The 16,320-nt window shown below is 36.4% G+C and overlaps 1 protein-coding gene across 6 annotated transcripts in view; it reads left to right on the top strand.

Annotated features, from left to right (window-relative positions):
* The window catches only part of MARK1 (microtubule affinity regulating kinase 1), a 59,927-nt gene that overhangs the window by 33,246 nt on the left and 10,361 nt on the right, over positions 1-16,320 (top strand). For 3 of the 6 annotated variants that reach the window (XM_032989143.2, XM_032989141.2, XM_032989140.2), the window contains exons 6-14: positions 576-646; positions 1,629-1,685; positions 5,410-5,646; positions 5,736-5,855; positions 10,003-10,102; positions 10,703-10,815; positions 12,084-12,237; positions 13,398-13,591; positions 16,203-16,303. In XM_032989143.2, coding sequence (XP_032845034.2) covers positions 576-646; positions 1,629-1,685; positions 5,410-5,646; positions 5,736-5,855; positions 10,003-10,102; positions 10,703-10,815; positions 12,084-12,237; positions 13,398-13,591; positions 16,203-16,303 — 1,147 coding nt within the window. Of the gene's footprint in view, positions 1-575; positions 647-1,628; positions 1,686-5,409; positions 5,647-5,735; positions 5,856-10,002; positions 10,103-10,702; positions 10,816-12,083; positions 12,259-13,397; positions 13,592-16,202; positions 16,304-16,320 lie in introns of all 6 variants that reach the window. The other 3 variants (XM_032989139.2, XM_032989142.2, XM_032989138.2) reach the window with 1 other exon arrangement.

Genomic DNA, 16,320 nt, shown 5'->3' with positions numbered 1-16,320 from the left:
GAAGCTGCTTAGCATCCAAGTGGGAAATGTTTGGATGTGGGAAGGGAATCCAGCACAGGGCTGGTGACCAGCTAGGAAAGGCTGCTCGTCAGACTGTGCAAAGATGAGGATCTGAAAGGCATTTGAGCAGCTTTATTAGAGACAGAACAAGAAGGAAACAACATAAGTAATACAGATACTTTTAAGTGAAGCTGCTAGAGATATGCAAAGCAAATCTTTTACATAAGAATTTGCCTGTTTTCCACTGTGTCTTATGTGCAGTATGACTGTTCTGATTATTAAAATAAATATTTTTTTGCTTCACAGTGGTTTTTAAGTAAATTTATTTTTAAAATTGAAGAAGCCTTAGTATGGAGGGTTCTGTTTTTATGCTTCTTGACTACTACATGTCTGAAAAATGAAATCCTGTGCAAACAATAAAAAGGAATTTTTCCTGGCTGTTTTTATTTCCTTTCCCTTCAAGAAGGGATGGGGTTGGGGGTGAGGAGGTGTTCTTTTCAAGCATGATTTGATTGGGCATGTCAGTCAAAAATAAAACCTGGGCAATCGGACTGATATTTTGTCCTTATGGTCAGGAGAAGTATTTGACTACCTTGTTGCACATGGAAGAATGAAAGAGAAGGAGGCCCGTGCAAAATTCAGGCAGGTATGAAATTAACATTCGTTTCTTTCTTTTGTTTCTGTTTATGGTGCTTTCAGATAGACATGAGTGTGAGCATACTCCTTTTACTTTCAAAAAATATGAATTGTTGTGATAATGTTTATTAAAGCTGGAGTGGAAAAAATCCCTGAAGAAAAAAATATCTGCTTCCTACGTACTATCTAAAAATAGTAAGACTGCTTTACATTCTTTTTAGTGGATGTTCCTATGAGCCGCATTTTTATTGTGACTCACTTGAGGTTTTGATCCTTTTCTGAATATTTTAGAATTTAACAGATGTTCTACCTAGAGATGTTGATAGTGTGACATGACACAGCAATATGTGGCATTATGTTTTGTATAAGGGGTGTTCTGTAACAGGTTTTCATATTCTTATTACAAACTTTCTTATATTAATCTTTTGCTTACTCTGTTTTTAGTGGTTACTTTGTGAAAAGCTTTAATAAGAAACAAAATTTGGTATTTTTCAGAATTAAGGTATATAATTAACACGTAAAGAAACTGCTTTTAACTTGCTGTTTCAGACTTGGTTTTTGTTATACGTATGTGAGAGATGTAGATGAAAGTGTTGAATGAACTATTCTGTTAGGGATGAATCGTAGAGATATGCTGCAAATATTTCAGAAGATAAAAATCTGAGATGATACATCCGGCTGTTGGGTAGGGAGTGGAATAATTTCCTTTTAATAGTTATTGCTATTGGGTGATCTCCATTTAAAATAGATGTTTCTCCTGTTACCTTGAAGAGTATGTATTTTTTTTTTTTTAATTAGAAAATTAGCTGCTTTTGGGGACTTCTTGGTATTTGAGCTTTAATGAAACTTACATAAATATTTTCTAAAACTAAAGCTGTCTTTATTTCTTATGTCCTACTGAATCATATCAGGAGCCAAAATTGCTAAATTATATCTGAAAACTTATACTGAGATTGAACTAAAATATTTCACTGATCATCTTGGTGTTTCAGATTGTATCTGCTGTGCAGTACTGTCATCAGAAATGCATAGTTCATCGTGATCTTAAGGTAGGCTGTTATTTATTTTCCATTTTGCTAGTTGACAGTGTAGACTTCATTTTGCTCTGCATACTTGTCCTTGCCACTGTCTCTGAATGCTTCAAACATGTGAATGAGGGAACTATCACTTGTATTTTATTCTCAATTTTCTGAAGCACAAAAATAATGTCTCTTGACTGTTGGAACAGGGGAGAGGCAAGAATAGAACATGTGTTACTTTCATTCCAGTTTTGGCTTCCAGAAAAAGACATGCTCTCCAAAGAATTGTACCTGCTGGCATGCAGATATCTACACACTGAAGCTGCAGAAGTTCAATGATATACCAGTCAGCACTGCATAGTTAAAATATTTTCAGTTAAAATATATTACAAAATATACGAAATGGTCTTTTCTTAACGATTCATAAGAAATACATTAGATTTTTAATCCACTTGGATTTATGATTTATACTCTGGTGTTTAATCCAGGCAGAAAAATAAATCGAAGGTAACCAGAAATTAGTTGAACTTACTTTTTTTGATGCTTTCTAGTAATCTTCTGTATAAACATAGCAGACCATGTTAGAGTTCAGCAATTGCAGGTACAATGTAAGCTTTCAGTCTGAAGTTGTCTTTGTGCCAAGTTTAGATATCATAAGATCTTATGTCCAAGTCCCCACCTGCTTAAAAGTTGACGTGCTCTTGCTTTAATGTCTTTGTATCTTTACAAAGGAAACACTGATGTAGATTCTTTTTTACTAATCTATCTAAATACTTTTGAGAAGCTGAGGTTGGGTAATTCCCAAGGGGTTTTTTTTCAGCAATATTTTTTGTCTTAACTTTCTTACAATACACTGCAGCATGCTCTCAACCTCTTTCTTACAAATCTGTTCCCTCATACCTGTCAGTCTGCCAGCTCCTGCATGTACATATGGTGCTGGATAATGCATCCTTTCTGCTGGGTCCTCTTTGCCCTAAGACCATTGTCATCTGCTGATGGAGGTGCCTGGCCAGCACTCTTGAATTTGGAATGCAAGGAAGGAAAGGGCTGGATTGAATTGAAATCATGATTTTAAAAATTCCTGCCTGTCTTATGTGGTGGTTTGGAGCCCATGAATGTTTTGTCAAGCTCCCTGGAGCTTACTGCAGCCGCTGTTGAGCTTTCCAGAAGGGTGCACCCAGGGACCTGTTGGCTTGTCTGGACAAGTCGCTTTCACTGGTTGTCTTGGCCCTAAACTTGGCTGGGAGTAGGGAGCCAGCCATCTCCTCCTGCTTATCTGCCACTGGCTTGCTCAGCCCAGCTATATTACTGAGTCTTACAGCATTAACCCCTGCAGTTATTTAGCATCCTGCATCTTGCTCTCTCTCTGAGAGCCCATTACAGCCTCCACCCCGTGTTCGTTTCCTGGTTCCGCAGCATGCATGCAGCTCACTGCCTCGCTCACAGGACTGTCCAAAACTGCTTTGCACTGTTCATGCAGCATCCCTTTTACCATCTGTCACAAGGACTTTGCTGCTGATCTCCTTCCTGCTTGCAAGGCGGGCAGGCAGGGTCCAAAATAATTTCTTTGTTTGCTTTTCTTTGCCTTCTTTGGGATGGAGTTATGCTAGACTCTTTTGAAAAGTTCAGTGTTAGGTATGATTGAGAGCTGGTCAGCCTAGCCAATGAAAAATGCAAAATAAAAAGGTCTAAACATATGTCTTAGAGGAGCTGTTCTGACTTGGTCTCTTCTTTCCAAATACTTTGTGTTATCTCTTTCTCACTTAAAACTCTTCTTAAGGAGCTTTAAACAGCATCCTTAAAGTTGTGTCTGCATTCACATCTGCTTTTGTTGACTTTCTCCATGGTATCAGCATGCTGACCAGTTGACACTGTTAGCACCGCAAGGCAGAGGTCTAGCACCTCTCTGGAGATTTTTGATAAGCCTTTTTGTCAGAAAGGGTAGACCTGCATCAAATGTAAGTTACTTCAGACTAAACTAGGAAGACGTGTAAGAAAATCTGAAAGTTTATCCAGGCTATTCTGGCAGAAGAGGAGTGAGTGCAAGGCCTGGGGATACTTTTAATCTTCTGTGATTATAAACAACTTGTGTAGAAAGGGTTATATCCAGTTCCAACTTTGCTCATCCTGTGATGCACAAAACTTATTTTACCTTTTCAGTGACTGTTAATACTTTTTCCTCTGAGCATGTAACTGACAAGAGCATAGTCTTTCTGTTTGGCATATTAAAAAGGTTTTTTTGGTGTTTTTGTTTGAAGTAAAGAAACTAAAAGCATGGGGTACTTGGGTAGCAGAGTACTGTTGAACTAGAAGGACTATTGTAATCACTGAGCAGCTGCACTGACAGTAATGTTTTCACAACAAGGAAAATGAAGTCTTTGTGAACTAATGTAAAAGGCTGTCAAATCTGGAAAATATCTCTGAATTTGTCTGCAGGCACATCAGCTGGAACCATGAACTGGGAAAATATTTTCCAGGATAGTTAGTTTGTAAAAATGGGCTATATTTTACTCCTGATAAATGCTAAATTCTGTTTTTACAGCTATTGACTTGATATACTGATAGTTAATTTGTATCCTGTTCTGTTCATTGCATGCAACTGAAATTATTAAAAATAAAACAAACCAAACCAACCAACCCAAACAAAATCATGCTTACCCTTTTAATCAAAGTAGCTAACAAAGTGATTGCTGCTTCTCTGACCCTGAAGTCTTTTTTTTTTTTTTCCTGAGCTCAATTCTGAGCGCAGCATCTGATGAGAGATGTCCATGTTTGCTGTAAAACTGATGTTTGGCATTTAGCCAGAGCAGAGGAGGATTCACCTAATGTCTGTCCTCCTGTTGATAAAGGGTTCCTACACTGCTCAGTGCTGCTCCTGTGTTGCTGATATGCAAATCAGGAGCTGGGACCCAGTTACATGAGTAAATACTGCCCAGTTCTGCTGCACTCCTTGCACAGCTTTGTTGCATTTTGAGAAATGCACTTTATGTTTTTCCTGTAATGTATTGGTATTTCTCTAACCTTGTTCTTTAAATCTTCTGACCTACCTGTGATACAAAATATAAGATGCTGTTTACTGACTCTTGCAGTTATGTATGTGTGATGCATTGCGTTCACATGATGATTGCTGCACAGGCATTAGTATTCTTAGATTTATAATACATCAGTTTTTTCATACACAGTGTAATACTTGAGCATTATAGCCAAAGCAAACACTAATAATAAAGAGGAGAGAATTTTTTGGTACAGCATGTGAAGCTGGAGCACGTAGCTTGAAGTGTTTTATCTTGTCAGCAGAAGAGATCTTCATTTAAAGCCTGAAGTCCCTTCTAACATTTACTCCACCAAAACGGTAGATGATGTCTGGGATTAGATTTACATTCCTTGGCATCAGAAGTTGGCATGAACCTGTCAGAAGCTGAAACTGCTGTTCTGAGATGTCTAGGTGCTTCAGTCTAAAGACAAACTAAGTTATTTCTTCCAGAAAAGAAAATGTTCGTAATTGATTCGCTAGTTGACTTTCAAGTCTGTCTAGCTGCTTTTAACAGTTATATTTTCCTGAATAAACATAGTTGACTTTCAATCTTTGTATTATTTTCAAGGGGATTAGTTTCTTCTGTTCTGCAAGAAAGATACAGATGGTGAACCATTTTAGAAAAACATTTTTTGCATTTTTTGATAAATGATACACTGTAATATACTGATCCTTTTCTGATACATAAATTGTCCTTTTCCTCTTTTATTTTTCTCTTAGGCAGAAAACCTTCTACTTGATGCAGACATGAACATTAAAATTGCAGACTTTGGTTTTAGTAACGAATTTACAGTTGGTAATAAACTGGACACGTTTTGTGGAAGCCCGCCTTATGCTGCTCCTGAACTTTTCCAAGGAAAGAAGTATGATGGTCCTGAAGTGGATGTGTGGAGCCTTGGAGTGATTTTGTACACACTAGTAAGCGGATCGTTGCCATTTGATGGTCAGAATCTAAAGGTACAGTTACAATATGAAAGATTGCCTTTTTACTCTCTTTAAATTTTCTATGCCATTATTAGACTTACCTTTTAAACTTTATTTTAAAGGAACTGAGAGAGCGAGTACTGAGGGGGAAGTACCGCATTCCATTCTATATGTCCACAGACTGTGAAAATCTACTTAAGAAGCTACTAGTACTGAATCCTATAAAACGGGGCAGCTTGGAAGTAAGTAATTTCATTTTGAGGGGGGAAGAAGATTTTCAGATTAAGAAAGAATAAAATACAATAATTGCTTAAGACTTCTTAGTTTTTCATGATAGGTAATTCTTCCTGTTTTAAGAGCCCAAAAGTCTTGTTAAAAAAAAACCAAAAAGTCCCAGAAGCAGTGCAGCTTGAAAATATAGTGTTAATGAATGAACGTATAACCTTAATTGCAGCTGACTAAAGACTGTCATTTAAGAGCATTTCAAAGTGCAAACTGTTCCCACTTGTTTTAGTCAGCTAATGGAGCTAGTCAAAATATGTGGAAAGCAGGACAAGACTGTAAATATCTTCTGCTTGGAGTTTTTCAGAAAAACAACAACAGCAGCAGTCAGTACCATAAACATTTTTTACTTACAATTTCCGGCGTGGCTTCTTAGAAAGGATAGATACAGGAGGAATAAATGTGTTAGAAAACTATGTGGGTTTTTTTGTTTGTTTTAGTGCCATAATACAGAAAAACACAAAGAACTCTCTGAATGATAAGCTAATAATTGCTATTTATTTCTCTTCAGTCCTTTCTTTTCCCCCTTCTGGTAGCTTTCTTTCTGAGTATTTGGAAAATTAACATTTATATAATAATACCTGCTGTGGCCCTCAGCTAAAATCTGTTTTGAGGGTTTCTACTGAGTTATGATTTTTATTTTTTTGTTAGTAAATTAGGTTGTCTCTTCATGGGATGCAGAGAATATCTGTGTATAAGTTCTGAGGTGTCTAAAACGTGTTTTTTAAGGGGCTGTTTTGTTCATGATTGCTGTATTGACATGTACTTGCTGGATAACTCTGGAGCTGATATTTAACAGATGTTTTGTGTAGAGATCATTCTAAATGCTGCTCTGTTCTATTTTGTGAATTCTTTAACATAGAGTCTTTTAAAAATAACATCTACTTAACACAGAGATGAAAGTAGAGCAGAAGGTAAATAGAATGGTTTTAAAATAGTACTTGCTTGAGTAAATCACCGGTGACTTTTGTTTCATCTTTCTGCTCATACTTGTGCAGTGGTGGATGGCGTTCCGGAGAATAAATCCCATTTAAGCAGCTTTTTATTTGTAATGGCATGACTTATACTTCCTGGAATGGATGCTACCTGTGCAAGGAAGCATGCATTTACTGAGCTCTGTCTGCAGGCAACTTATTTCAAGCTGATGCTGGTTTGTGACCTGCTATAAATAGTTTTAACTTGAATAAAATCTGTGCGGAATAGTGAATGGTGGCTTCTACTTTACTGATATTCATTAATTTATGTTGTATTTGTTACTGTCTAGAACACATAATATTAAAAGCATAGTCACCTGAAGGTGATGAAAGATTACTTTTTTCCTGTATCGTGTTTAAGTTTTAGGAAAACAGATTTTCCTGTTGTTCAACTTTTTTCTGGATTTTCAGCATTTTCTCTTCAGATCTAATTTCACTTTCATTCTAGATACTGTAGTGTTATCCAGTTCTTCTAAAATTCCTTCCTGTCCCTGGAGAGAGGTGTTGGATAGCAGCCTCACTGGAATGGTGTAGTTGTCAGATTTTTATGGAAGAGAGTGAATAAAGGTTATGTGTGATGGGGGCTGCTGAGCCAGGATCATTGAACAGTATGCTAATATGAGAGAGAAGAGACATCACAAACTTTTTTAAAATTAATGTTCCTGGTATCGCATGTTTGTTAAATTAGAAAGATGTGGTACGTGGTTTGGAAATAAATGGCTATGCCTTCTGTCTGAGGAGTTCTAAAAATACATATTTAGAATGAAAGTATATATTTATTAGAAGTTTCTAAAAGTGAAAAGACGTTGTCATCTTAGGTGGGGAGGGTTTTGTTTGTGCTTTTGTCTTTTAATTATTTGCTCAGTCCCAGCCATACACCCACTCAGTTCCCATAAGTTTTTTTCCCAGACCATCCAATAGGATGCTTGTCAGTGACATAAGCATCAAAGCTGAGTGACACAGGATCAGCACTGTATGGGTTAAGGCTTAGCACTTTTCCTCTGGTAAGGACGAGGCAAATTTTTATCAAAATGGTTCATCTAGACTTTTTCATGTTTGCAGCAGATAGAAAACATTTTAGAAGCAAGAGGGGATGATGTTGTAAACCAGTAAATCTTCACAGGAAGAGATGGGAAAAATGCATAGTCAGAAAATATGTGTATGTCGCTTAACTATCAGGACTTTGACAAATTTCTCTTTTACCCCGCAGTCTTCAATTCTTTTCAAAGCAACTCTATGTGAAATTCCCACAGAGCAGATTTATGCTTACCTAGAGTAATAAAGCAAGTAATTTTGAGATAGACAGGTCTTGAGCCAGTCCAGATTTTTATTAGATAGTTTTCCTGAAAAATGAGAGAAACCTCATCAATAATGTCTAGTTGGTTGAAATTCAGTTTGGGTTGATCTTTAAGAAATACGGTTTAGGTCAGATCTTTAAATACCCTGACCAAGGCTGCTGCTTTTTAATCAGATGACTGGAAGCCCAGCTGAACTTACACAGATGTAATATTGATCTTGGAATTGGATGGTTTATGTCGCTTTGAAATACTTGATTATAAGAGCCTGTTTTAAGAGTTGTACAATAACTAACTCTGTAGGCCTATGAGATCATGTATTTCAAAGACAGAAGCTAGCAAAAGTTTATATATTTAACAGTTGGAAACCTAGAGCAGATTACATTGAACTATAGATCCACCTACTAAAGAGACATGAAAAACTCTTAAGTGGGGATTGTTGGGTTTGCCTATCAATTCAGGAAGGATCAAGAAAGGGAGCTAGGGTTTGAGCAGCGTGATTCCTGTCGTCCAAACATTTCATCATGGTTAAACTTTAGATTTAATTAACAACATCTTTTTAAAAATATAATTGCAGATACTGCATAGTAATCTTTGGGGAGTCTGTCATGTTACCACAAGGCTACAACTACATAACCAAAGTTTCTTGTCAAATAGACTTGCATTCTGTGTGCCAATAATGCAATATAGCAATACGCATTCACAATCCCTTCCCCCTTATCCCCCTCAAAAGCCAAAAAATCAGTTCTGTGGCACAACTTTGAACAAGTCTTTAAGTCTTACTGTCAGCAAAATGTTGACTGTCCCAAATACAATGTTCTGTATTGTTCTTGTAAGGATACAGCTATTCAGGTCTGTAATTTGGCAGCAGCAGTACATACAAAAAATTTGGTTATATCAATGGAAAATTGAGTCTTTTGCTTTTTGTGAGAAATAACTTAATTAGGTGTTGGCAAGGCATATTTGGAGCCTGTGGGAAACTTGACTTGCTGGCACTTGTTTCACTTTTCTGTCAGTCTAGTGAGCAGTATTAGCACCTGTCCCTAAAGAGGCATGTGTGCCTGTTGTAGGAGGGAAAAATGTTTTTAGCTGTTTTAAAAAAGATGAAAGTGTCATTATGGAGAAATCATGGTGGTGGTTAGGGATTACAGTTGATCAGTCTTGCAGGCATCTAAAAGATCCAGGCCACTGCAGAAATAAATTTTTAAAGTAAGTATCTCCATGGCATAGAGAGTTAAAAGGTGTTTCTCCCTCCAGCCAAACTGTGATCATATTTAGGTCAAGTGCAGTGAGAAGATCAGTAAGAAAAAATGACCAGTTGGCCTCCCGATCTTGAAATGAATTACTGTAGGAAGCATTGGCATACTCCTGAAATATTCCTTAGTTTCTAAACACTTTGTTATTATTTGAAGGAGTTAGTTATTGTGATAGAGCTGGTATTGCGGTAACATTTTAGGATCTTAAGCAAGATTAGGGCACACGTGTCAGGCACTAGGCAAGACGAGATTAAGAGATGGTGGAAGTGAATGGTACAAAATGAAAGATTTTTGTGTGCTGGAACTGTGGGTTTTTTTCTCTCAGTAGTTTTTCTGATATTTTTGGGGGGGAGATTATATAGTAAACAGGGTAAATAGTGAGGGAGGGAATGAACTAATGAAAACAAAAGGATATGGAAGATAAAAGAAGAAACTGTAAGATGTGAGGAGAAGAGGTGTGAGGCAAAGGGCAGCATTCAGATTATTTATGAATTTTAAGTTGTTTTTCCCCAGATCATCTAGCACAGATTTAATTTGGTATGGTAAATGGCATATTGGCCTAAAGCTCATTTCTTTTCTTAGCAAATTATGAAGGATCGGTGGATGAACGTTGGCCATGAAGAAGAAGAACTAAAGCCATATACTGAGCCTGAACCGGACTTTAATGACACCAAGAGAATAGGTAAGATTTTTACAAGGGTGTTGCATCTGATGTACATGGCAAACTTTATTTTGTAAATGCAACTAAACTATTTTAGCAAATCTGAGATACAATCTCATCATACAAGTAAAATGCTTTTATTTAAATGAGAAATTTATTTACAGTGCCCTCCTTATAACTACTGTTACGACTTCACTGATTTGACATGAATCTACAAGCACATCAAAAGACAAATAAAATTACAGAATTCAACAGGCAGAAGGAAAAAGATTGTTATGAGAGCAACGGTTTTTATCTGCCATGGTCAGGGAAAAATACTGTGTTGGCCCTGTAGCTATTCATAGTTTCTCTTTGCCAGTGTTTTACTTGTTTATTGAATAACATTTAATGCTAAATAATGTTGAACTATGATGAATAACATAGTTGGAGTTTTCAAGACAAAAATTGACAATAAAATAGGGGACTTGTAGCCTATTTGATTTTGCACAGCAAAGATGGTGCTGGTTAAGTTGAATCCTAGTTACCCATTAAATTATAAGGTTTTTTTTTCTGTTTTCATTGTTGTTATCAATAAACCCAAGCACTTATTCTGCTTATGTATCTAGCTCTTTTTACTTTTAGATATTATGGTCACAATGGGCTTTTCAAGAGAAGAAATCCATGAATCTTTAGTAAACCAAAAGTATGATGAAGTCATGGCTACTTACCTGCTTCTAGGTAGAAAACCACCTGAAGTAAGTACTACCTAATTTACATCTTCTCTTTTGGCCTTTATATCTGGCTGGGTTGAATATTCTGGTTGTCAATATTTTTATGATCTATTTTGTAACATCTTTTAAATTGTGATTGATAACTTATTAATGTCTTTCCCTTTTCATATCTTCTTAGTTATCTTGTTAGCTCCCATATGAAGAAATACATTGAATATAGTGTCTTCACAGTTGCTTGTAAATACGTTGAATAGCTTTTTTAATAAGCTGGCTGCTAACCTGAAGTGCCGTGACTTGAGTGCTGAGTCTTCTTCCTGTCATGTGTGTTTACAGTTAAAATCTGAAATAGTTAATTTGACTAGAGTGATTATTCTTCTGACTACTAAGATGCGACATCCTTTATTCCTCAGAAATACACTTATACTTTCTTCCTCATATACTATATTATAATATATTTTATTATTTAATAAATAATTGCACTGTAGTTATTAAATTTGTGATAGAAAATCTTTTGACTTTTTGGAACTAGAGGGATCTGTAGATCTTTTGGAACCACAGGGATTTTCAAGAAATCAAGCTAAGACCAAGGCTTTCTTTTTGAGGGAATTTTTTTTCCTGCTGCTTCATTGGCCTTCTTTCGTTTCCAAGATAGTGTAGATCTGATATGTGCATCCTTGAGTGCATTTTCCCACAACATCTCTGAACCAGAATTCCCTTGTGATGGCAGAGCATGGAGGGAATCTGTCCAGAATGACTTTGACTCAAACTGCTTGCAAGAGGATACTTGTCTTTTCCACTGCTCGCTCTTATGCAGCTTAGATGTCAAGAAACCAGTGACTGAGTTACGTACCTTATGAAGATGTGTTGAAGGCCATAAAGAATATTTGAATCAGTAGTACTTGCTTTTTTAGCCCTTCTGACTCTATCCGATGTGTTTTGAAATTGTTCTGAATCTATAAATGCTCTTTAAGCTTTTTTTAAAAAAAAAGGGGCAAGGGGAGGAGCCATTCTTTGGCTTAGGTTTTAAAATAGCCCAGTTTTTTGTTACTGTCAAGTTTCTTCTAATTTTATTTTGAGCATTCATTAACTTCTTCACTTGAGCTGTGTGTTTTTTAAAGCACATTAAACACAGATGAAGTGATTAAATTCATCTTGAAGAAAATGAAACTCTGGATACAATTTTAAATTAAAAAATAAAAAGCTTTTAGTTGGAATTCTTTGCTTTATTATGCCATAAAAGTACCAGTGATGTTGAATTTTGTTTAAGCTTTGAAAAACTGTTTTACTTGCAGTTTGAAGGAGGCGAGTCCTTGTCCAGCGGCAACTTGGGTCAAAGGTCTCGTCCTAGCAGCGACCTCAACAACAGTTCTGTGCAGTCTCCTGCCCACCTGAAGGTCCAAAGGAGTATATCAACTAATCAGAAACAGCGGCGGTTCAGTGATCATGGTGGGGATGACATTCCAACAAGTAAAGTAACATACACAATTTAAGTCTGAATGTGCAGTGTTTTGTGAACCTGGCAGGTCCACCACTCTGTGCATTTGTTGTGTATCTCATCGTGCTCTGCTGTGATGCTTTTATTTGTATGAACGCTTCTGTGATAAATCTGGGTCAGTGTAATTTACAGATTTAATTTTTTGGACTTGTTACTTTGTTGACTCGCTAAATAAGAGCTTGAGGATGTTTCCTGTTTAGGAAGTAATGGCGGAATACTGGTCTGGATAAACTCAAAGGCAGCAAACCATTATGTTTATCAGTACATTTAGAGTTGGGGCCCAATTGTTTGTTTCCAAGAGACAACAATTTTACCAAGTATTCGGGAAACATTTTCAGGTGAAGTGGTTACATCAAAAAGTAGTGCATATTTAAAACATTAAATGAGGTGACTTTTTTTTTTCCCCTCCTGGAAGAGAACTATTAAATTACTAGAACTTTTTCTAAGTGTTTGGCCCTTTTCTCTGCCTGACTTACATCGTTATTTCTAAGTTTTTCCCCATTTTTTTTTTTACTATTCTCCTTCTGTGTTACTGTGGTGGTGTTTTTTCCAAAAATATAATCAGTATTGTAAAGAAGCTCAGCTGATGTGATTTATTTCAAGGGAATGTAAAAATCTAGGAGGATTTGCCCCAAAGCATTTTAAAGAATGATGAGGGAAAAAAAATTATAATATTTCCAAGTATAAACATGCATTTAAACAGAGTAGTTCTAGGGTTTTCACAGGTAAAGGACCTTTCATAGTGTTAAAGAAAATATCTGCGGCAAAAAGTACTAAAAAAATTAATTTGAAAAGTATCCTCAGATTCCTTTTTTCGTAACATTGCACAAATTGCATGGGTTTAAAAGGAGAATTAAAATACTTTTCTAAGTTTTACGTATTGATGTGAAATGGGAACTAATTCTGAACTGCAAATTGTTAATAAAGAGAGTGGGTAAAAAGAACATAGGCTGTCAAACTCAATTTAATAGGTTGGTATATGTGCTGAGTTTGCAGTCATAGTTGTTCAAATGCTTTTCTTGGACTTGGAGAATTATATTTAGACCACTTAGGCCAAGAAAAATGCAGTGATTATTTTTAGATATTTATTAATACTGTTTTTATTTGGCAGTTGGTCCCTCAATCCCTCCTGCTGTGTCATACACAAAAAGAGCTCAGGCAAATAGCGTGGAAAGTGAACAGAAAGAAGACTGGGACAAGGATGTCTCACGCAAACTTAGCAGCACTACAGTGGGATCCAAAGGAGAAATGGCTGCGAGTCCACTTGTGGGTCCAGAAAGAAAAAAATCAACTACAGTACCCAGTGTGAGTGTGTGTGCTTTTGGCTTGCTATATTTATTTTTCCGTATTTAAACAAAAACTGCAGCATAAGGTTACTATAGACATAATGGTTACTGAATAAGCCACTAAGTCTATTTCTGGTAACTTTTACTGGCAGGCAGAAATAGGCTACAGTGGATGCCTTTTAAAATAAACCTTCCCCTTCCCCCAGTAACTTTACTTTTTCTAACACTAACAACAGTAAGCACAAGAATATCTGCACTTGGGCAGACTGAAGATCTGTCAAGACAAATACTGGATATTTAGGGAAAGAACGTAAGAACAGAGCGAATATGGAGTGCTCTTTTTCTGGTTTCTAATACTTGTGTATCTACAAGGGAGCCAGGGGACTTCCTGAATCAGAGATTTCATCTGATTAATGCTACATAATATCCCCAAACAAACTTTTTCTCTGTAAATTTGTTTAGCTTTCTGAAACCATTTCATCTTGGACTTTAGAAACGGGATGAGGTGAGGGGGAACAGCCCACATGTTCCCTGGTGTATGTGACTGTTGACATTACGAGTTACAAACCAGCTCTTGTGTTAGGAAATTATTATTTTGCTAGTTCTTCTGTTATGGTTTCATTCATAGTTCTGTAAACTGCTGTCATATTACTGCCTCAGACATCTTTGTTTCAAATAGGAGAGTCTGTCTCTTCTAATGTGAAAGCATCTCCTTTGCCTTGGGGAAGTTCATATGTAATACCGGTGTTTAGGATACACAATGAAAAAAATACTGTATGGTGTTTAAACAGCTACTTAGGAGCAAGTGTTCATGCCAGAGAGGGGAAGAAATACACATGAATCATAATTTAAGATTCAAGTATACTTTTTGCTATTTAAGAGATACACTGTATTAAATACCAAAATTCTGGCCATCTTTTAATACAGTAAACAGGCAGTAAGAATTCTCACTGTCCTTTGAGATTCTATATGCTGGCTCCTATATTGGATATTCTTGGAAGATGACATGCATGCATTTCTGCTAGAATCCTCTTTAAACAAAATAAATGCTGAAGTTCATTTAACTCTTAATGTTCTGCAGGCTGTGTCTGCAATACACACACATAGTCTTTAAACATTTTTTTCAAAGTTTAGATAAAGGTTTCCCTCCACCCTCCCAAGCCCCAAAGCGTCTTTGAAATTATGACTGTGTGGATTGCATGCAGGAACTTCGAGTCTTCTAAGATTAGATTTCATATCTGAGCTTTTCCAAAACTATATTGCCCCAAAGCTGAGTACAGACATGTATGGTACAAGCTGATATGTCAAAAGCATTTCTCTGCTTTATGAGAGCTAATTAAATTATGTATATTTGCTATGAATAATGAGAAATCGATTCAACTGGCTAATGGCAACTTCAATGTTTGTACATTTTTAGCTCTGTTACTGTTTTGGGGCCTTTGTGAAAGGCCTTGTGATGGGCATGATTAAGGAATAGTGGTGTCTGATACTGCAACAATAGTTAAGACTGAGCAACTTAAACAGGAAAAAAGTGAATTTGTTTTTTAAAACTCAAACATTTAAAAATAACAAAGCTACTTTAATGTGGGTAATTTAAAAATACTTTTGTGTAATTTTGAAGGTAACGTGATGTTAGGGAAGGCAGGATTTCTTAAACATATTTATCACCTTCAGTCATTTTAATCTAACATGAGAGTTTAATTTCAAAACCAGTTACTGCAGTTGTTAATCTTCCTTATGAATTGTCTTTGAAATAGTTTATTCAGTAGTCTCTGCAGGGTGATACTAATGCTGAAAAGCTGTAGGAGACCTAAACACACAGTCAATCTCACAGAGTTCATGATGTCCTACAGTACCTAAGTTGAGTGTATTTGAAATCTTTTGCCAGCATGAGTCAGTATGTATTGTTAGCACTGTGCAAACCTCTCCCACCCCAAATTCAATATGTACTGTATTAAAAACTGAGAATTGTATGTCAGGTACTGAAAGTAAGTCTTCAGCAGCTGATCTGGGCATGGCAGGGGGAGGAGGAGAATGCCTGTAGGTATTTTATGAAGCATGGGCAGACTGGAATTAGTAACAGGAAGTCTCATAAGTATTTGTGGCTACAAGACCTATTTGCTATGTTACCTACATCAGCATTTCTGGGTTGACTGCCATAGGTCGATAATCTTTTAGTTTTTCTCTTGAAAACTCTTTTGACAAGGAGCAACAAACTAAGGCTGGAGCTCTAGGTGGCGACTTAATTTGCACAGGGAAGCCTTTCAACCAGCCAGATAGATGTGTTCTCTGGGATTCCAGTTTGTTCCTTTGATCCCAGAGACCAGTAACTCAGTATGTGGGAATTGGATAATAATACTTAATAAAGCGAGTGTCAGCAAAATTAAAATTCTCTGTTTTCTCTTAGTGTGCTCTCAATGGTACAGTAATGAGATGCTGAATGAGCTATTGGAAAAAAATAGCTGATATAAATTGTGTCAACAGATTAACCTAGTACATTTGAAGACATTAAGAACATACATAAACAGCTGAAACTATTTTGATTTGCTTCCAATGCTTACATTTTTGTACAACATAATATACAGTAGAAAGAAGTATTTCATTTAATTTTAGTCTTAATTTTCTTCTAGAATAATGTATTTTCTGGTAGTGGAATGACAAGGAGGAACACTTATGTTTGTGAACGTTCTTCGGATCGCTATTCTGCAATACAGAATGGGAAGGACAACAGGTATTCTGTATTCTTCA

Source organism: Tyto alba, unplaced genomic scaffold, assembly GCF_018691265.1.
Source record: "Tyto alba isolate M040663 unplaced genomic scaffold, T.alba_DEE_v4.0 Super-Scaffold_16, whole genome shotgun sequence".
Classification (NCBI taxonomy): domain Eukaryota; kingdom Metazoa; phylum Chordata; class Aves; order Strigiformes; family Tytonidae; genus Tyto; species Tyto alba.
The sequence above is the reverse complement of the archived record's forward strand: the minus strand, read 5'-3'. Positions and strand labels throughout refer to the sequence as shown.